This window comes from Anabrus simplex, chromosome 10 (genome assembly GCF_040414725.1).
Source record: "Anabrus simplex isolate iqAnaSimp1 chromosome 10, ASM4041472v1, whole genome shotgun sequence".
In the NCBI taxonomy this organism is placed as follows: domain Eukaryota; kingdom Metazoa; phylum Arthropoda; class Insecta; order Orthoptera; family Tettigoniidae; genus Anabrus; species Anabrus simplex.
Genome location: NC_090274.1, coordinates 43,819,784 through 43,841,426, shown reverse-complemented (window position 1 = coordinate 43,841,426; position 21,643 = coordinate 43,819,784). Strand labels below are relative to the sequence as shown.

Genomic DNA, 21,643 nt, shown 5'->3' with positions numbered 1-21,643 from the left:
CATCAAAACTGAATAGATTAAAAGAAAAGGTACCAGAAATTATTAAGTAGAGATTACAAAATGTTCTGTTGTTGTAATAAGCAAAATAGTGATTTTTCCTAGGCATTCTTATTATATCAGAAAAATAAAACATGGAATGTGTACTGATTAAAGTGTTAACATGCAAAAATTGCATATTGTAAAATGTTGCATAAATGGAGAAAGCCGCTATGCGTTTAAGTCTTAGTATTTTAAACTATTGTTCATGTGAAATTATTATGGTTTTAATGAACAAATTATTGCATATAACCGTTTCTTCCTGTACACAAGCACACTTTATCATCCTCTCTATTCTGCAAGAAGGCATTAGCTCAATTTTCTTTGGACAAATAGCTTGAAAAAATGAACTCATTATAAGGGTAGAGCATTGTAGCTCAGTTATAAAACACTATGTACATCTTGTTGCTTATCCGTGGAAAAAAAAAAAAAAAAAAAAAAAAAAAAAAAAAAAAAAAAAAAAAAAAAAAAATCAATATCAATAAAATTCACATTCACTTAAAAGTGTCAAAGCTTTAACTTTACCCCAAAATATCTCGAAAGTAATAAAAACGAGCGAACACCTTCTGCACGAAGATCTTCAATTATCGTACTTACTGTACCACTACATAATATTTGTCCAGAATGGTAAAAATTCCCTCTTCTGTTAGCAAGTAGGTAGGAAAAGAGTAATAACCTAAGTATCAAGTAACTTATATAGTTTTAATTCAATTCTATTATTTCAGAAAACCAGTTATAATATTAGGATATTCCTAAGTGCAGATAGTTCTTCCAAATTTCAACTTCCAACGCCCATTTTTGTTTCTGTTTGGCCGTAGTAATAACCTTTTATAATTAGGATACGCCTGAATGCAGTTCAAAATTAATGTAGTGTAGTTATTACCGTTGCCAAAAGACCTATCAGTGTCGGTGCAACGTAAAGCAAAAAAAGTTATTCTATTAGAAATTAGCATGCATATCTTTTATATTTCAAGGCATTGGCTTTTGCAGACAATGTGGTGATATGGGGTTGCACTGAGGATGAAATACAGCAAAAACTAGATGACTGGAACAACAAATTTAAGGAGTTTGGCTTAAAAATTAGCCCTACAAACACAGTAGCCATGAAGGTTAGCAGGCAAGGAAGTATGAATATTATGCTGGATGGAAAGAAGATAGAAGTTGATCAGTTCCAATACCTTTGCAGCACTGTAACTCAAGATGGCCATTGCTCAGATGAAAACAATAGGATTCAGAAAGGAGCTCATTTGTGCCATCAAGTCAGGAACCTCCTCTAAGAAAGCCAAATTCCTTTAATATCTAAGAAAACTTCGTATCAGGCCTACTTTGTACCAATAACTACATCAACAGAAGGGATAACAGCAGACTCCAGGCTGCAGAAATGAAATTCTCGAGGTCAATGCTGCAGAAAATGAGACGAGATCCGGAATGAAAAGGTCCGCAAAGACACCCAAGCGAAACCAACAAAATTCTAGCAACATCAAAATTGAGATGGTTTGGTCACTTGAAGAGGATGGATCTGAAGAGGGTAAGCACGAAAATGGTTTGACAAAGATCTGGTGGAAAAGTGTTCAAGGGGCAGAGCAAGGACAACGATGGATCTCTCAAATAAAAGATTATTTGCAAGGAAGAGAAGTGGAATTGTTGATGATTATGATTTTATTACTTTAAAATATTTGTCTAAGAGAAATATCTCTCTAGACATTTAGCTCTTACTACAATTCTATTGTAATTAGAATAGGCTTAAATGCAGTTCAGAACTGTAGCATAACTATTCTTATTAGACAGTATCTTGTTTGCCTTTTCTGTCTGCAAGTAGTAGTAGTAGTAGTAGTAGTAGTAGTAGTGTCTATAACTGTACGTATTTAGGTGTAGTTATTAATTTCTGCAATTGGCCTCTTACTCCTAGTATTGCATAATCAAATTGCATTTAACTAGAATAACTGCAGGGTAGTTATTCTATGGATTTATTTCTTGACTGCACTACTGTCGTGAAATCTTAGTGTAGTATAAATTATTTCCTCATGCTGACATATTTACATACGTCTATTCAGAGAATATGTTTATTTTTATTTCTGTAGACATTTTCATATTATTTCACATTTCTTTTGAAGAGATAAAAGAATGGCTGAGAGAGGCAGGTGTAAGGACAGTGGGTGAGAGTGGGAACTAAAGAAGATGAGGGAAGAGATAGAGTTTGAGAGACAGAATTGTAACGTAGCACAGGAATTAAGATAGGTCTCCGTTAATCAACGTACTGGATATAGAATTTAAACAGAAACAAACAAATGTTTATACAATTCTAAATATTTTGAGTGTGATTTGATAGAATCTGATAAACTTTCAAAAAAAAATGTCATTCTATTTTAATTAAGTTGTTTTCTTTTTCAGGTAGCTTGTAAATTTATTAATTCAAAATCAGTTTTTGCAGACTGAAGAACGTAACAGTTATAAATTGACCGAGTCGAAACAGAAAAGAGATGGGCTTCATATATCACAAAAGCTATTAGGCACAGAGAAAGCCTCTAAGCTAGTGTTTTTGTTTCAAGTATTTAACAGTAATGTGACAATGTAAATGTTATACAGAAAAGAAAAGTGAAATAGTGTTTAAACATATAGGTAGTGGCAGGCATGATAAGAATTCTCCACAAAACGTAAAGAATTTCACCTTGTTTTCTTGACATGGCAAAAAGCTCAAAAGCTTATCATGTCTACAGTTATGGGCCATGAAAGCAACATATAGGCAATTATTTAATCTTTTGATGTTTAAATCATTCATAAATCATAAACCAGTAGCGCATTTTAGTTAGAATATTATGTAAAAGTGACTAATTATTTTGTGCTTCGTTTATTAACAGTGTAAAAGCAACATTTCTGTGTGAAATCAGTCATTGGTCACTGGAGTTCTCAAAATAAAATTATTTGTGATTTAGCATTTAATCTCCCAGTAAAACTTGGATAAGAGTGTAACTTATTATTTACCCTTTTTTTTTTTCCCTATTAGCTTTATGTTGCACCGACACAGATAGGTCTTATGGCGACGGTGGGATGGGAAAGGCCTAGGAATGGGAAGGAAGCGGCCGTGGCCTTAATGGCCAGCATTTGCCTGGCGTGAAAATGGGAAACCAAGGAAAACCATCTTCAGCGCTGCCGACAGTGGGGTTCAAATCCACTATCTCCTGGATGTGAGCTCACAGCTGCGTGCCCCAAACCGCACGGCAAACTCGCCCAGTTTACTCATCTTTAAACTGAGAATAAGTGTAATTTCAGTGTGGGCGGCCTCGAAGCCACACCACTCATGTTCGACCCTATGCATAAGGCCGGCCCGCTCTCTATTCGCCTGGGCGAAGCAGCGGTCAAATGGAAATTATGAGACGATTAACCTGGAGTCTTCTGCCTCGCGAGGTTTCTGGATGCATTCACCTCAGATGGTTCTGGAACGATTGGCCCAGGTATATATAACACTAGATTGACTTGCCAGTGAGTTACTTCAGTTTGTGTTGTAAGTTAGCAGTTCAGTTCGAGTAGTTGGAGTCGAGCTCAGTGTTAGCTCAGTCAGTCAGTGAATGAGTGCGAGTCAAGAGCAGCAGTCTGTTGGAAAGTCCGCCTGTAGAACCAAGGACTTGGTCTGATGACTGTCGTCGTGGGTTGTCTCTCTCGTGCCAGCTGCTGTGAGAGGACATCGTGTGTTCTGGTGCAGCATGGAAGGACACAATGGATTTCAGCAGGGGCCTTGAACGATGTTTGACCGGGCGAGCAGACAGCGAACGACATCCTGAATCGCGAAACTGATGTGTGCAGGCTGTGAACTGTGACAGCGGCAACAAAATAACTGCGACAGTGATCTGCCGGCCAACGTTCTGATGGCGACGTTTTTTCAACCAATGGGACTCGAACCGGCTAACCATGGTGTCAGGCCTTTTTTAGACTTGACGCCTTAACGGTCATGGCCACCAGGCAGGTACGATTTGTTCTGGGTGATTTCCGAAAAGTGTGTTATGAAAATGTTGCAAAGTTTGGGCTGGAAACACCTGGGAAAAAGGACACAAGCTGCTCGACTAAGCAGTATGTTGCAAGAAATCAGCATCATTTCCCCTATCAAATCTTATTTACATTAAATCAATAAAAGTAAACTTCCACCTGTTTGATATACAGTATATGTATATATGCACCAGTATGTATATATGCAGTATGTTCCGAGCAGGCAGTGGACAGATGGTGTGGAATAACGTTAGTAGACAAAAAAGGTTGGGTGGTGTTTTTAAAAGTAAGGGAGATCACAATATGAAAATACAGTTGGAATTTAAGAGGACTAATTGTTAAGTCTTGACCTCATTCATCCAGCAAGTTCTTTAAAAAATATTATATTTACATTAGAACAATGCCACACACTGCCAATCAGTTCACGATTGTAATAACGGAAGTTCCTGAGGATTAGTAGTTAACCGACTGGCCAGATGCCCCCCCACTTACATTCCTGTGATTATTACATGTGTGACATGTTGAAAGGAAGTGCACATCCACAACCCTGACACAAGAGAAGTACTACAGGGGAACATTCGGCAAATGGCGCTGCTGCTGTAAAATGGATTTCAAAGTCTATTCTTTTAAGAAACACTCGTAAAACATTATTATGTCTGAATTTTGAAGTTTCATCTGTTTCCACCTATTTGATATCTTACATTCTGACCCGAGGAAAACAAACTATATCTTGGTATCTAGGTTGTTTACATAACTGTCTCTGCAAACGTACAAACAAAATCACTGATGTCACTGTACAGTACTTTCTTTTTTGGAAACTCAGTGGATAATATGCTGGATGGTCTGATTCGAGGCACCACAATCTTAGGAAGTGTAGAAATATTTCCCATTTGTAGTGGAAATTGGCGCAGTTAACGTTGACCGATCGTATCCTGTTGAAAGTAGACCATATTTTCCCAGGAAACTCAAATCCAGGTGGCAGCGACGAACCAATTCATGGCAGAGTTGACTCAGGACTAGTATCCTGTCTTTCCTGCCATTCTTTAGTTGTATTAAGGTTGGTATTCTTCAATTCTATTGCTTCCAAGATGAAAGCCCCTGGGTCTCCCTTTAGTTGCCTTTAACAATAGGTAAGGGATGCAGTTACTGCATTCTACCACCTCCACCCCACAGAGGGAAACTTGAATCCCCATAGTAGTAGTATAAAGAAAACAAACGCAACAAATATATCACGGAACAACACTCAGAAATGGGGGTCACTGTCCTAACCCACTGATACACTTGGACGGATGTGCCCGTCCACCTGTTCAAGAACAGTTGAGCACTTTGAAGGATGTGTTCGTCCCTACACCTGTGTTGTTTCAGTGTATTGTCATTTCGTTACTATGCTACCGAGACTAATTGTTGTATTTTCTTGTTGTTATCGATAGATCGAAGATATGTAATTTGCGCTCTCTAGCGCCTTTTATTCCAAGGATAACTTGGTAAAACAAAACGAAATTTGTAATGTTTTGATGATCCTGTAAACAAACATGGCGGTGGTGAATGAAGTAGATATTCGATTCTGGTTTGACCAAAGTAAAGATGAAAATGATTTGTGGCTTCCGAAAGTGAAGCAAGCACTTGCAATGAATCGGAAAGTTCCAGCGATGATTCTGACAAAGATTCCAGCTCATATACAGTAAAACCTACTAGAAATGGACTTGCATCTCCCACGGGAGCTGTAGCAGTTAGGCCTAATTCAAGTAGCGAGTGGATTTGGACTAATTCCAATAATCAGTCTCCTGATGTGTATAACAATGCTCTCTGCAACATAAATTCTGTCTTCAAAAGATGTCTTGGTGAAAATCCCGGTGAATTAAGAGGTTAGGAACGAATTTCCAACACCCCAGTTTTGGGGTAATGTTATCAATGAGACCAATTCTTATGCTTGTGAATTTCGTGCTGCGAACTCCTGATCTTCCAGAAAGTTAGAAGATGAATGGTTACTAATAACTGCAGATGAACGGAAGGACCATTTTCCTTCCAAAACTGTCATAGTTTATTAGCTTCATTAGCCCCGTATTGATAGTTTAGAGCTGTGATTTCCAAAATTGCATCAACTCAGAAGTAACCAGTTCCTTCAGGGCGCTGCAGGATCTGCACAGCACGTGGCCTTTGCAAAGAGTCATCGTTTGAATGCCACAGATGTGGTGTTGCCCTTCATGTGGAAGAGTGCTTCAAGTTCTACCACGCTCAGATTGACATCTAACTTTATGAAAAGACTGGAAATGGAAAAACTCGTGTGTATATATTTGTTTGTATTCCTCTACAATAAATCTGTATTAGAGTTAAGAATCACTTGAAAAATAATGGTGTTCCTGTAATCATAAAAAAAAGGGGGAGCAAAAGGGTTAAAACACAAGGTGAATGAGTTAACATGCCAGAATCTGAAAACACAGAGTTGTCACATTCAACAGCTTCAAATGCCACCACTCTCAGCCAGGAACAAACCCACTATTTTGGAAACAGAACAACAGACCTTCCCAAAGAAGTCAGCAAATATAAAATGAAATCTCTCAGTTTTCCGCTTCTTTACTATGTGAGCATTTGAACTAGAAACCAGCCACACCATGTTTTTTGCACAGCTTAATGCGAGGGTCATGCGCGCATCTGTCCTGGTAAGCTTGGTAGTGACTCAGTGCCTAGTGAAATACACGTCAGTGAGTTGTGTACTGCTCTGTTTTGTGAAATAAATCATGAAGTGCACTATGGCTCAGTACACAAGAGTTATTCACCCCCACGATGTTACATCAAGACATCAATATTCTCTTTTCATATTTTCAAATGATACTTAAGTGCTATGTTCTTCCGTGGAATTATCTATAACGGAAATACCAACATCAACTTGGTCGTTTTTAAATGGACTTATAGTAATTTCCACTCTAGCACAAAAGATCCTTTCCAAAAGAACAAAGATGACCTAGCCACCATAGATCAACTGGATAGAGCAATACAGTGAAACCTTGTTAGTGCGTTCCTCATTAACATGTTTTCCCGCTTAGCACATCGTAAATTTGAAGTCCTGATTCTCATCGTATTAAATCTACATAAAAATACCTCACATAGCACGTCACAAATTTTTGCTCTTACCGCTTAGTACAATCAAATTTTTCCTAGCCCTGAAAATGTTATTTGTCATCACTTGTAGAAGGAACGAGATTTCCAACTCGGGTAAGAGCCCTTGCTGCAGTTACGTGATAATGGAAAAAGGCCTTGAATTCTTGAACTTCACAGGGTAAATTGCACCTTTGGGGAGCAAGCCATTAGCCTAAGAAATGCTCAGTTTTGCTTGCCGGTTAGCAGTGAAACTGCAGAATTCAGTTGTTGGGACATGAATCTATGTTAATGTAAAGATTCCATTTGTAAAGAAAAATAAATCGTATTGACAAGGTGGACACCTCCAAAAATTGTTTTGAATAAATATTATATGACAGTTCAATACGGACCAAGAACATGAGATTTATAACGTAATAAATCCCATTAAGTCGGAAAAAAATCTTATCTAGTGTTTCCATATCCCTGTTGGAAAGTTTTTCTTTGTGTATTCAGTAGTACGTTTTCTCACTTAACACGTTCTTTTTCCTTGTCCCCCGCAGAATCATCTTGATGAGGCTTCACTGTAGACGTGACAACAGGAGTTCGTAAGTTCAGATTCCACCGGTGTCCGGTTGGCCATTTTCGCTCTGTACTTAACATCTCATCAATATGTACTGAACACGACCTAACAGGTTGAAAGTTTATTTAGAGTACAATGCAGTCGTGAAAATTCAACACACATTATTTCACCAACTACTTGCTGTCAGTTTATCTCATGTTCTGAGTGACTGTGGAAGTGAAGGCATTACAGTTCAGAGGACTATTTCAGTTGAGGACCACTTGCTTCAAGCGATATATGCAGAATTCCATGTGAAGTGATTTTTTTTTTTTTTTTTGCTAGTAGTTTAACATCGCACTAACACATCAAAGGTTTTCGGCAAAAGAGGTACGGGAAAGGGCTAGGACTGGTGGGAAGGTAGAATTAAGGTATAGCCCATCATTTGCCTCGTGTGAAAATGGGAAATCATGGAAAATCATCTTAAGGGCTGCAGACGGTGGGATTTGAACCCACTACCTCCCGAATACAAGCTCACAGCTACAGAAACCTAACCACACGGCCAACACAAGCGGTGATTAACTCAAGTGAAACAGAAGATTTCAGGCGACAGGAGAGAATCGTGGATAGTGTTGTGAATCAGACAGACGGATGGACAAACAAAGATGATAACAGAAGGCTAGAGTACATAATATTGGCCTTACTTATTTGCTAATGACGCCACAATTATCCCGAGATAATAGACCGTTTCATAAGTGACTATTTTTTCAGATTCTTGCACAGAATAGTTTCTGAAACTGTGCATCATAAACCTCAGAGGTACGTAAAATTTGGCAAGGGGTTCGTCATAAACTTTGATTGTTGAAACAGAGATGCATGCCAGAAGACTGAAGGGAGGATCAGACGTACGTACGTACGTTCGTGTGTGTGTGTGTAGAAAGACATGTCGCAATGCAAGGCTTTATGGGAGGTAAATAGCCGACTTCCTTATGACCCGTGATAAGGGAGTATTCTTTGCAGAGCACGTGCACTCCTAGTTCCTCAATGGACTTAGTATTCTTACATGTGCAATTATGTGCCATTTGTTAATTCTTCTCATACCTTTCCAATCTGCTAAAAGCTTTACAGAGATCGTGTTTGAACTTCTGCTGCCTTTTGAATATCTGTCATAGCCCACTGAGTTGGATTTTAAAATAATGTTTCTGCATCGACTACTAAAATCCAAGCACTCTCCTTGGAATGATAAAGCTCCATTCGGAAAATGAACCTACAATCAAACTGCAAAATTGTAATCGTAATAATGTTAAATGTAACAAACAACCCCAAATATAGAAATTCATCGAACTATGAGGTAAGCCTATGAACAATAACTACAGCAACTTTACATTAATTTAAAGTTGTTAAATATTATCTATATTAAAATGGGTTCACTCAATTCAGATCATTGAGAAAGGGTTTTGCGAGTCAGTTGCAAGGCAATCGAATCTGTACATAGCACACCACTGAGAAGTGCTGGTAATAATGGTAAGACCATTCAGCAATTTTCATTCATTTATCTTAATATAAATATATGTTTTGCTCAAGCCTACATCTTCCGCTGAATATGCTCCTCTTGAGCAGTCCGGTCGCTAATATGAAGGTGCCAAAATCAAGGTAGGCCATTTAAGAATGTCCTTTCGTAATGCTGGTAAGGAGCAAACTTCTTAAAGTAGTTCTTGATGCTGTTGTATGGTTCATCAACAATGATGAATTCCGCCAACACATGGCATTAACAGTCGCACCCATCGATAGGAAAGAAACTGTAAAGCTGGTTCTTGGTTCAAATGCTCTCACTGTACTAGAAAACAGGTTAGGTCAAACAAGGTTTCTTGACATTTTACCGTACCCCTCCACTATTTCTCACTCATCACTACATATCAGTCAGGTTCAGCTGTCTCAAGCTCATACTTCCATTCATTGTAATCTTGGTCTTCATTGGTTTCTCATTCCTTTCATTTCCATTATTAAATAATAATATATTACAGGGACAAGAGATGAGAGAGGTCATTAACAAAATTCCCCGATTCACTAAAAAGTCTTCCCTGAAAAGGGAAAAATGACAAAATTGTTTTTAAAACATTAATATATAGCATAACACCATAGAAATCTGTAGCAAAAAAGCCATATAGTCCATATAAACTGCTACTATGTGAACCATTTCAAAACAGATTTCCCAATCATACAACGTAAACAGAGAAAAAAAGAATAAGTACCAGCCAACAATACCCTTCATCCAAAGAACCTACGATGCGAGTAACATCAGCGTAAGAGGTCTGCTTCTGGATGCAAGGGGAACCATCCCCAGAAATTTTGTGGAAAGGCGACAAACGCACAAACTGGAGAGAGATAAGGATCAGATAGTAGCAACCATTATTAAATTCCTGGTAGTAATAATTAGGAATTATTTGTTATGGACAACACAGAACATGTTTTAATGCAACAAATTCATCTCTGTATACATTTTAACTTTATACTAAAAATTATTTATCAACCATTAAATATCAGCTTCCTATCTACAGAGATTTTCATCATTAAACTGTTGTGCCTATCTGCTTCCATTACCTTTAGCATAACATAATGAAAACTCTAGTACAAATACCCCCACCATCTACCGTAGCTCCGCACCTGTTTGCACAAGTAAACTCCCTATCTCTTTCTCCAGACTTTTCTTAAGGTGGTCATATACACAAATTTCTTTTTGCATACATCTACGTATATTTTTGTTAATATTTTATAGTTTCATAACCTACAAACTAACAAAATTTCAGCTTCACTTTAGGCATACATACAGAATATTATGCATTTCACCTTTCAATCAGCAAGTCTGTGAGAATTACCGTATTTACCCAGGTAATTTTCTCGACCCTTAATTTCTTAATGGAAATTTTGAGGGGGAAAAGATGCAAGAATTTTCCCACCATAATTACATCACAGTATTCAGTCATCTATGTGTGGGAGAGTTCAATGTAGATGCAGTTCAAGCCAAGAGGACTCTGATGAAAAATACCAAAATGAAAAAAAGAAAAAAAAAAAACCACATGCACAGTTTTCATCGATATTAAGAAGGCATTTGACAGAGTGCCGAGAGATCAAATTTGGGCAGCATTATGAGCTCAAGGTATTCCAGAATCTTGTGAGAGTTTGATCCAGGATATATAAAAGAAAGCGAAGCACACCCTCATGTGATGCACTGGAGGTATATCAAAATATATTCGCGTCAAAGTTGTCCATCAGGACGAATTCATAGCCCGCAACTTTTTATCACTGTCATGAATTTTCTGATATTGGAAATCGCAAATGTCCCTTCCAAGACACTATTGTAAGTTGATGACGCTACACTGATCAGCGACACTGTGGTGTTGGTTCACAAGGTGAAAGTGCTAGAAGATAATGGAGTGAAAGTCAGCTGCTCAGAGACTGAACATCTTCACTGTACTTCCGAAAATCCTATGGTTTCAATGCCAGATATTTTGCTGCACTCCCATTCACTGCCAATATGCGATAGTTTTAAATACCTTGCCACGTGGTGGAAAAATCCAGGTGGCGATCGAATACTGCAGTGGAGGGACTGTTTGGAAAGCTACTAAATAACTGTTGATTAGTTATGTATACAGTGCTATTACGCTTGTAGTAACCACACAGAAAATACATACTTGGTCTATAACACATACCAGTCTCTGTGCTATTTTTCCATACAGTGTGAACAGTGGTTAGTGATGGGTAAAAAAATCAATAATTACATCACACTGTTTAAATCAACTGTGATGGCATTATAACAGAAAACAACGGTGATCATGCTGCATAATATGAGTTTCGTGTAGAGCCATCAGATGTAAGCTACTGGCTTAAACAAGAGGAACAGTTGCATGCAGAGTCCCCCCCCCCCCAAAAAAAAAAACCAGCCTTATTTCGGGAATCAAAATCAGATTACTATCCAGGAAATGAAAGAACGAACTGAACTGTAAAATATGTAATTGGATTAAGAAACAATGGCTATACAGTTCCGCACGAAATGCTACAGTTAAAGGTACTGGAGATTGCAAAGATGAACAATACAGGAATCTCCTAGTATAAAGCAAGCAGATGGTTGCTCTGCAGATTCATAATGAGGAACATACTTTTCTTCGAAGGAGGACTTCTCTATATCAGCCATTGCCAACGGAGCATACACCAACGCCAGTTTATGCATGCAGCTTCATTCATCTAGTTCATTTAAACTTAGCCTTTATCTCCTCATTCTAAGTACTCTCCTGCCATTGCTTCCAGGTGTTTGTACCAGCAATCCTTCTCCATATTTTCATGTCTGTTATTTCCAAGTTATGATAATATATTCTGAGTCCACCTGGATTTTATGTCCACACACCAAAGTTGGTTTGAAAACAGACCAATATAAAGACAGTTTCTTCTGGGAACTGACTTGATCGTAAACGCGAGCTTATGGCATCGATTAGATTTCACATGGCAAGTAAGATAATGTTTGTACGTCCCACTACCTTCAACAATTTTTGGAGATGTCAAGGTGCCAGAATTTTGACCTGCAGGAGTTCTTTTAAATGCCAGTAGTCTACTGACATGAGGCCAATGTATTTGTGCACCTTCAAATGACATCGCTGTAGGCAAAATCCTCGGTTCAGAATCAGATATGGGTGATAGTGCGCAGAATGGTAATGTGCATGTCACGGCTAATACATTTCGATGGGAAAACGTGTCTAATTACGTGGGTCAATTAGAACAGTTTATAGGGAAGCCAGGACCTCAGTATGAAGCAGTTGCGGAATGTGATGTTGTGAAGGTTTTCAAGATGTTCTTTACGGATGAGTTAGTGGAACTAATAGTTTGTGAAACAAATTCATATGCTGAGCAACGAATCCGATCTAGGGGCTTATTACCACTTTGTTTCAGAATGCGGGATTGGGAATCAGTCACAAAGGACGAGATATATGTTGCGATTGTTCTTTAAATGCTAATGTGTATAATACAAAAGCCTACGCTACGAAGCTATTTTTCTAAAAACTATATTCTGTCTATGCCAATTTTCGGTTCTGTTATTTCAATGGAGAGATTTGAATGAATTAGTAATTTTATGAATTTGAACAACAATGAGGCAGTCGATACATATCAGGAACCCTCCGACTTTTCAAAATTTATCCGATTATGTCCTAATAAAAAATAAGTGCCAATGGTACTATTTTTTGGATTTCAATAATAAAGTTGTGTTGCTTTGAATAAAGCCTTGCACGAATCTGAGAAAGTTTAAACACCACGCTCAGAACTCCTCCCGCAACACAGACGACCAGGCATTTAAATCCACCACACTGAGGGTATATGCTGATTCCCCTTCTTCCTCCGTGACATTTTCTTCTCAAGATGGAGCATTTGCCAGTGTTCACCGCGCCATCTACTACGTCCGGTCTATGGTACCAACAGGTTGTACACCAACATGCAGCGTATCCTCATATTCACAATCTATGCAGTATCTCTTTCAGCATTTTTTGGCCATCCTCTGGATCTCCATCCATCAGGGTTAAATACACGAACTTGCTGTGCAATGGATATTGGATTACTATTAATGCTGAATTATACTGTGAAGTTCTTCATGAACTTGTGGTGCCAATGATGCAAAGTGATATTATTACTTAATCCAACAGGAGCATACACCTCATCACTATGCTACTCATGCAAGGAAAATTTTTAATTGTGGCTTGCCACACAAGTGGTTGGGAAGGGGACGACGAACCAAATGAAAAGCCCACTTGTAAAATCTTACAATCACGTGACTACAATTTGGGGGCTATTTAAAGAAGGTCCATGCTCTGAAAACCATGCTGAAGACTGCAAATGAGGGAGAGCTTTGCGTGCTATTCCAGGACATGTATTGCGAAGCAATGAGCAAATTATCAAAGCGTCGCCAATTCTTCTTATTTGTGAAAGATGAGCACAGTGTGAGGCGATGAAGTGACTTGGATATTTTACGTACAGGGTGTCTGGTTTGAATGTACAATAAAATAACATCCTGAGGAGTAATAGAGATAATCAAAATGTTTCTTTACATACCTAATACACCTCTATATGCACATCGTTAATGGTACAACATGGGGAACATCGTCATTTAGTTGCAGCTGAGACTCCAACCGAAAACGTCGTACAAGCCTAAGAGGCAGCTAGCAGGACACGTGCTGTTGCACAGCCGTCCGAGCTGCCTAACCTTCAAAGAAGACAGATGGGACACTTATCTCGCAGGCCAGCTGTATGTTGGGATGCCTACTTAATTAAAAATTCTCACATTAAATGCAGTTTTCACATTTAAATGAAGCATTTGTGGTAGCTGCTCGAATGCTGCATTTGCAATGCAACGAAACACATGGAGAGGTGGAATACAGTTTCGATGTCTGCCACATCACTGATGGTGCGGTGTGCATATCAAGGTGTATTAGATATGTAAAAAAAAATTCTCTACTTGTAGAACCAAACCACTAATGATTACCTATATTACTTCCCAAGTTATTTATTTTTATAGATTTGCTTGTCCAAAAGTAAAGTCTCATCTCCTGTACCCATAATATTGTCACCATACGAATGATCAAACATGTAGCCATATTTCCAAGTGGAAGGATGATGATTATGATTCATTTAATTAAGTATGAAATATTTATGTTACAGATATAAACCAGACATTTTTGAAAACTCAAGAAATTTTGTATTTAAAAAAAATGAAATTGTGTATATGGTCACCTTAAGTCAGCCATTCATTCATTAAAATTAAGAAAGAGTTTAAACTGCAACTGCTTCAGGGCTCCAACCCAAATCCCCCACTCTCCAGACAAGTGCACGAACCAAATCCACAAACAATAATGTACTAATTTGTTCAAGAATCCAGTCCATCCACTGATGCTATTTCTCTTTGCTTTCTTGACTGTTACTCCAATTTACAATTAATATCCTGAAACTTTTCACCTTATTTCTGGTAGTCTAAACACTATTTTGGTCAGAGAATTTCCTTCTTGCAAAATACACAAAAAACGAAGAGGAAATGAAAGAGTACAGATAAAAAAGAAAGACAGGAAGCCCAAGAACAAAGATAGGAACATACACAAAGGAAAAACATAAAATGAAGTGAGAGAGGGAAGACAGAGTAACAGAAAAGTGAAACAAGGACAAACATGAAAGCAATAAAAGTTTCGTTGCTCAAGTCAAGTTTACTTGAGCAATGACAAATGGTCCACAAGTGCTGAGGTAGAGTTTTAATATTGTGCGCAATATGCTGCACTTGAATAAACTAGATTTGCAGGAAACAGACTTGTATGCTGCTGTGGTCTGTTGACTTCGTTTTCAAAAAAGTTTCTGTGTTTATGTCTAAACGGTGTGGAATATATATGCGAACTGTTTCTTTATTAGTGACAACTATGAATTACAACTGATACAAAAGAGATACCTCTATGAAACGTCTACAGTCCCCAGCAGAACTGTTGTCAGCGCTGTGGAAGTCTTAGCATCCCTTGTAGCAATGCCTGTTCTCTGGATGATACAAATGGAGAGTAGAACTTCAGGAACAGGAGTTCCTTCCTCTTCTGTACCAAATCAAAATCACAGGCACTTAAGTCCAATGAATAAGGTGGAAGATAGAGCACTTCCTTGCCCCGCCGAATATATAAATCAGCCACCTGCAAAATGATGGGAGGTATGTGCAGAAAGTGTCGTTGCTTCTTGCGCGACGCTGGTCGTAGGTAATGTTCCAAAAATGAACAGTAATATGGTGCATCACGGTCTGTCCTTGGTGTGTGGTATGCATTAAGGCAATGCCATCATAGTCGTACACCTCATTCACCATCACCTTCATCATGTTGGGTTCTGAAGCACATTTGACTTGCATGGAGACTAACTGTTCGACCAGTCGTTCACAGTCAACGCTATTCTTCACAGCACAGCGCATTTGTGGAGCGCTGGATGGACTATTCCAGGTACTATGGGGTAGGATGGTTAACACCCTATTTTTTACAATCTCTTTTACTTCGTATCGACACAGATAGGTCTTATGGCAACAATGTCATAGGAAAGGGCTAGGAGTGGAAAGGAAGAGGCCGTGGCCTTAAATAAGGTACGACCCCAGAATTTGCCTGGTGTGAAAATGGGAAGCAACGGAAAACCATCCTTAGGGCTGCCGACAGTGGGGTTCGAACCTGCTATCTTCCGGATGAAAGCTCACAGCTTCGCGCACCTAACCGCACAGCCAACTTGCCCAGAGGTAACACCCTAATGTGTGTGTATATATGAGAGAAACACTGGTTCCTAATGAAATTGTTACAAAGAAAACTCCATCTGTTTCATTAACTAGTTTATTTCAGAATGACCTAATAAATGCGCACACGTGCGTTGCGCGCAACACACACATATATTCATTCTAACACAAACAATTCTAACCAGTTATTAATGGCCACACTTACTAATTACCACTCTATTTACAAATCTCTCTACCTTATGGCGCAGCAAGGGCCCAGTCCGTTCCTGTACCTGGGACACTAATCCTTACTTTCACTTTTCGTCAAGTCCAGTCACCTCCTACAGCCACTGTGCGTACAGAGCTGGATTTGAACACAGCGCCCCTGGCTATACAACACACGACGACTGTTCGTCGGGTCGACTCCAATGATAGTCCAGTACTTCGCACAGTCCCATGCAGTGAACAACTGAACAGCTCAACAGTATTCAACAGCAGGACGATACTCACAACGGCGAACATTAACACAGGTCCCTTTATCCTCGCACTCACGATAGCATGTTTCCTCGCTGGCTCACAGCGATTCACAGTCCACAGAGATACATCATCACACAGTACAGCCTACCGTTCTGTCGCCTCCAGTTACACACCCACTCGTCTCTCCGACACTACAACAGCACCTCCTCGTTCAGACCTCCGCGGGACACTGAAGACAGCAAATACCTCCGTCACCCTCAGCCCAGCCACCAAATCCCAGCTCACTGAGTCCAACTCCGACTGTCCAAGGCTTGCCTCCCTTTTTTATAGCTCGCGTGATTTGATCCATAAATTTCACGATGTCACTACAGGCAGAATATTCCTCTGAATCTCAAAGAAACTCACAGGTAAGCCAGCCGCCGAAAACAATAAACGGAAAGGCCGGCCCCACCCCACAGGCCGGACAGGAGATTCCAGGTCGTCCGAGTTACCGGCCCCTTCCTGAAAGTATGGAAAGGAGCTACCGCAGGGCTGGTATGTAACAATAGTATTTGGTTTATGTCCTGCCCCACTAACTACTTTTACAATTTTTGGAGATGCCAAAGAGCCAGAATTTAGTCCCGCAGTTCTTTAACGTGTCAGTAAATCTACTGGCACGTGGCTGACGTAAGCCCCTTGAAACACCACCGGACTGAGCCAGGATCGAACCTGCCAAGTTGGGGTCAGAAGGCCAGCGCCTCAATCGTCTGAGCCACTCAGCCCAGCAAGAATGGTTCCATTTTTGGTATACAAACAAGTGTTGCCACCGACAAAGAAACAGCCCTTGTTTATCTTCCACTACCCTTACGTGAACATACTGCCGAGCAGTACAGCTTCCATTTGTGACTGGCGTACGTGCCCTGAAGAAATTCTTTCATTTTTGTAAGTGTTCAATTCAGATGTGTACTTTGATAATGGTGACAGTGATGCAGTGAAAGTTGGCAAAATTTGGAAAGTGGAAGTGATTTATAAGTACCATGGTATAAGGACACCTGTGGTCACGAAGTTGAAGTGCCTTTCATAGGGTCAAGTGCCGAGTTTGAGCCAACAGCACACAATTCCTGGACCTGAATCCAGATATGCTAAATACTCTTTTGCGTCCAGAGTCCCCAGAACTGGAGTAACTTGAACTTTTTTTGAGAACAAGATAATTTAATGAATGTTGCAGAAGAAACCAACGGATTTTATAAACAGAGAGTTGACGGTAAGCAAAAAAATCCAGTACTGGGGGCACACGGTCCCATCTGAGAATCCAGCAGTGAAAGAGTTTAAAGGAACCTTACATCTTCGTATGATGCAGTCCTCAAGTAGAATGCTCTATTGTCATTAACATATTCCGGTCTAGACTATGAAATCGGTATTAATCACTCTAGTTTGGGTTTTTTCAAGGTTTATCAAACATTTCCCCCTACAATCAACAGTTATTTGTAAGCTTGTATTTTGCATTAGACTGGACTGACTCTTTACAATAATTTGGTATATGACTGTCAAATACAGTTTGTTAGCATAATTTTCTTATTTTAAAAAATGACCATGTTCACTGTCAAACAATTGGTGTTATACATATTCTTGTTTCAAAAACAGAACAATTTACACAATTAAATGGGGCAGAACATGTTTCTGGTAATGGCAAAAGCTATGAATAAATAATACCAGTGATAATTTAGTAGACTCTGTGGAATTCAAAGAGTGCCAAGGCTTACTTTCAAACATCTCTATGTTGTGCGGTCATGTTTACAGAGATATATCGGAGACAATCTTCTGAGATGGAAGTGCTTGGAAAATATGACACATCTTTGACTTAGGCAGTGATACTGCCATTTAACAAAGTATAACCCAAACTAAAGCTTCGTAGAATCTTTCAGCCTGCATGGTTTGTTCTCGATTTTTGACATCTAGTAAAAGCCTACTGCTGGCTATGCTTGTAGCGCAACCAGAACACCATTACTGCCAACTTAAGGTGAGATACTTTTAATTGGTCAGGTATTTTGATCAGGTTTAAAAAACAAAGTCTCACTTTCAAGCTATTACCACGATTACAGTAACAAGGGCAACGAAAGAAAATCTGGCTCAGAGAGGAAAGCAATGGAAAATCTACAATGACATACTCTTGTGTAGTCAAGTATTTTAACAGATTTTTGAAAATACACACTCATTATCAACTTACCAAAAATTATTACAGTTCCAAGGAAGCCTCCGCAGTAAAGTTCAGTCGGCATTACATTACTAACTACTCTTCAAACGACATAGCCTATTTGCTTACAGGATAAAAGAAATTGTCTTAGGTATTATGATCACAACACTTATTCTCTACTTTACAATACTTTATTTGTATTCATCAACCTTTAAGCATTGCTTCCAATTCTGTAAAAGTAGTCCTCAGAAGTCCACAACTGTGTGGTAGTGCTGGAAGCAAGGTGCGGCGCACAGGGCTACTTTGCAATCTTCACACTCATACCTAGATTCTCGTCTCAGTCCCATTCGGTAACATACAACACACTGCCGAGTAGGGTTTTCCTTGCGTGCTGTTGCAACTATGTATGAGGGATGGTGAGGAAATTGATTCTTGTTGGGGGAGCAGTCTTCGAAGGTCTGCCTGGCTGCGGTCTTGCAAGTTTATTGTACTTCATTATGATATTCTCTTTAAGTCTCATCTAGAATTCTAAACTGGTATCCTGACCTCCTGACTTCTTGTACAAGTAGGCATTTAGGCAACATATGTCCAGCATATGGTAGAAGTGCTTCCAGTAGTACTTCATTATTATTATTATTTTTTTACGAGTACTTCGACAGCTCACAAGATACGCATCACTCAGGTCAACTCCACCCATCTGACAGTTGTAGTCAATAGCTAACTTCGTTTCTTTCCCTCTCTCCCTACACGACATCATGGTATCATCGTGCGTAGTTCTTATGAGGCATGCATCCTTTTTATCCTTCCACTTCATTATCACGAGTTTCCCCTTATAAACTGCCATTTTTTTCCCCCTCCCTTCCTGAATGTGCTGTTTTTTATTTCCGACAGAACACACTGTCGATTTTGACGCAACGCACCTATTGCATCTGTCTCCTTATCACACAGCTTGTTGTACAAACCTGGGCTCGAGAATCGGTTATCCATTGTTACGCGATACCCTTTGTTTAGAAGCGGTGCCATGAGTTGCAAAACAACTTTCGACCGGGCGAGTTGGCCGTGCGCGAAGAGGCGCGCGGCTGTGAGCTTGCATCCGGGAGATAGTAGGTTCGAATCCCACTATCGGCAGCCCTGAAAATGGTTTTCCGTGGTTTCCCATTTTCACACCAGGCAAATGCTGGGGCTGTACCTTAATTAAGGCCACGGCCGCTTCCTTCCAACTCCTAGGCCTTTCCTATCCCATCGTCACCATAAGACCTCTGTGTATCAAACTGGGTGTCTTTTCCTATATACACCAAGAAATTCCACACATAACCACCGACTTAGATTCACACAGTTCAAATGATTTGATACAGAACTTTGACGGTACGAAAACTTTCCACGACAAACATCCCTTCCACAACATAAGAGACTCATCTACAGACACACCGCTTGCGAGTGTGTACACACTTCGGAATCTGCTATTCAAGTGGTCCAGGGTAGGTTTCAATTTGTAGTGTTTCTTCGGACCACATGTGGCTTCATTGTATGCTTCGTTATCGACAAAGTGTAAGAATTTGAGGAGATGAAATCTTCTTTCAGAGGACAGCTCCAAAAATATTGGGGTTTGTAATATCTGCCTACAAGAAAAGTAGCTGATGAATGCCTTGCAAGAGAAAGAATGCAAGTAAAGTCATAATTTCATTTTTATTCGTGTCAGTCCACTTATTCACTCTCGAATATAGTTTCAAGGTTGGTGTGCTTTCTAAAAACTGTTGAGCATACCGGGTGGTTTCCCTACTTATTAATTCCGCTTATTCACGAGTGATAAACAAATGAAAATATTCTAGCGGATTATTTAAGACTTCAATTTGTACATTTAGTCCAGATTGCGCTGTAAATGTAAATCTCGGCCATTCAGATCCTACCTTTGTCTATATACAGAGCTGAATATCACTGCTACAGTCACGTTCACTTTTCACTTTCACCATTGCACTTGCTATCTCCTGACATTTCAACATTAGTCTCACTAACAGATGACACATCGCTCTCCAAATTGTCACAGTGTAATAAATCAAAAAGTTCTTCCCCACGCAGAAGTTTCCGAGCTCCGCTTGCACCTGCCATAATGCACTATCTACCACTCTCAGCAGCATGGCAGGCGGTACTGGCTGGCTGCCAGCTGGATGCGGAAAGAAAACATTTCGCCCGGTCATGTGGTTTTAGGAGAGTGCTGCTGTAGACAAAGCTCAAAACTAACATACACGCACAAAGGAAAGCAATCTCGGATCTTTCGGCAGAAGAAGTCGTCGTACCCATCGCCAAAGGACATTTACAATGTGATGATGGAATATTCCATCATGGCCACTTAGAAAGCCATGGGAGTATGACGATTTATTCCGTCATAACTGCTTGAAAGGTTTAAGTCCTCTGATGAGTTATCTTTCACCAAGAGTTGATTTGATAATATGAATTGCTTTTACATTAAAAAATGATTGTAAGTGGTTCAGTAATTGTTAAGAATGCCCTTGAGTGTGTGACATTAACGATAATGTATCAGTGACAGTAGGGCAAAAGATCTGTCTCAACACATGATCTTTGAGTTGGTGAGAATGTACATAGGGTGTAAGATAGATAATCTTCCTTTCCCTGGCTGCATATTTGCCCACAGTGTGGGTTCTCCTAACTATCACTTTTCTGATCCGTAGACTGTATACTCTCCGCTTCTGTATCTGGGCAACAGATATATCGTTCCTCTGCTAGGTGGTTTCAACGGTTCACCACCACATAGCTCTTGGAGGTCCATGGCCTCTCCTTCGTTCAACAATGGCAACAGTTTTCTGTACAGGATGATCATCATCACGCCACTTGACATGCTCATCCCAGCAGATCTATCTCCCTCCTCGAGTTTCTTACCAATAGTAGTTACTCCTCGCACGTGCTCATTACACACTCGGTCTGTTCGAGAAACACTCATATACCACACTCTGTAGTGTGCATTTGCTGATCGTACTGCTTCTGCCTTGCCCAGCATACAGAGTTATGGGAATCAGTGTGCCTGATAACGAAACCTGTCAGCGATCACATTTCATCCAAATAACATTGATAC

General features: G+C 39.6%; 1 protein-coding gene across 3 annotated transcripts in view; it reads right to left on the bottom strand.

Moving 5' to 3' along the window:
• BuGZ (Bub3 interacting GLEBS and Zinc finger domain protein) overlaps positions 1–21,643 on the bottom strand; it is a 140,754-nt gene that overhangs the window by 63,025 nt on the left and 56,086 nt on the right. For 2 of the 3 annotated variants that reach the window (XR_010861151.2, XM_067154989.2), the window contains exon 9: positions 9,904–10,026. The exons of the other annotated variant lie outside the window; for it this stretch is intronic. Coding sequence is in view for 1 of the 2 variants with exons in the window: in XM_067154989.2 (XP_067011090.1) it covers positions 9,904–10,026 (123 nt within the window). In the remaining variant the exon portion in view is untranslated. The remainder of the gene's footprint in view (positions 1–9,903; positions 10,027–21,643) is intronic. 3 annotated transcript variants of the gene reach the window in all.